This window comes from Colobus angolensis, unplaced genomic scaffold, assembly GCF_000951035.1.
Source record: "Colobus angolensis palliatus isolate OR3802 unplaced genomic scaffold, Cang.pa_1.0 Scaffold102, whole genome shotgun sequence".
Classification (NCBI taxonomy): domain Eukaryota; kingdom Metazoa; phylum Chordata; class Mammalia; order Primates; family Cercopithecidae; genus Colobus; species Colobus angolensis.
The window spans coordinates 4,723,678-4,724,521 of record NW_012111142.1 but is presented as its reverse complement, the minus strand read 5'-3'; the positions used below and the strand labels follow the sequence as shown (position 1 = coordinate 4,724,521).

General features: G+C 63.3%; 1 protein-coding gene across 3 annotated transcripts in view; it reads left to right on the top strand.

Moving 5' to 3' along the window:
* Positions 1 to 844, top strand: part of NFIA (nuclear factor I/A) — a 406,575-nt gene that overhangs the window by 27,403 nt on the left and 378,328 nt on the right. Inside the window, exon 2 of one of the 3 annotated variants that reach the window (XM_011941148.1) lies at positions 287 to 344. The exons of the other annotated variants lie outside the window; for them this stretch is intronic. Coding sequence (XP_011796538.1) covers positions 287 to 344 — 58 coding nt within the window. The remainder of the gene's footprint in view (positions 1 to 286; positions 345 to 844) is intronic. 3 annotated transcript variants of the gene reach the window in all.

The following is an 844-nucleotide window of genomic DNA, read 5'->3' as shown; positions in this document are numbered from 1 at the left end:
GGCCGGGCCGGCGCGGGAGCGGGAAAGGGTGCGCTATGCCTTTAACGCCCGCGTACAGTAGGCATGTATAGTGGAGTGTAGGGAAACTCTAGGCGGGGTTAAAGTTCAGCTCATGGAGCGGCAATAGCGCTGGCTGGCTGCAGTTGAGCCGAGTTGGAAATGTGAACGCAAGAAGCAGGCTTGATTTTTTTTTCTCCCCCCTTCTCTCTCTCTCTCTCTCTCTTCCTCTCTCCCTCTTTCTCCTCTCTCACCCACACTCACGCACACCTCCAAACCGCACACCCAGACGCACACGCATACCCCAGCGCCCGGCAGTTATGTATTCTCCGCTCTGTCTCACCCAGGTAAGCTGCGGCGTGGATGCGGAGGGCTGGGGGGCCGGGGCGCCGGGGGCAGGGCTGGGGCTGGGTTGGGGGGTACCGGGGCCGTCCCGCCGGCCGGGCCCGGGGCGTGCGTCTCGGTGTGTGCCTGTGTCTGCGCGTGTTTCTGTGTGTGTGCGTGCGTGTGCCCGCGGGTGGGGGGGGATCCCGCTTTAAGAAAGTAACTTTGTTTCCATGCGGGTGCATTCCTCTTGCACGGCCATTTGTGTGGGCACATGGCTAATGGCGCCCTCTTATTAATGCGTTAATTAATATCGGGGCGACGGACTGCGGAACGGCGGTGTTTTCGGACACCCCGCACGTGTTTCGGCGGGGTTGCAGTCTATGACACGCTGAAATCTGGCCCAGCGTTTCTGCTGCCGGGAGCAGGGATCCCGTAGTTCTGCGGCGCCCGGAAGGGGGCCGCCGACGGAGCCCACCGCACACCCCGCACGCTCGGGCCGGCTGCAGTCCTCGGGTGCGGG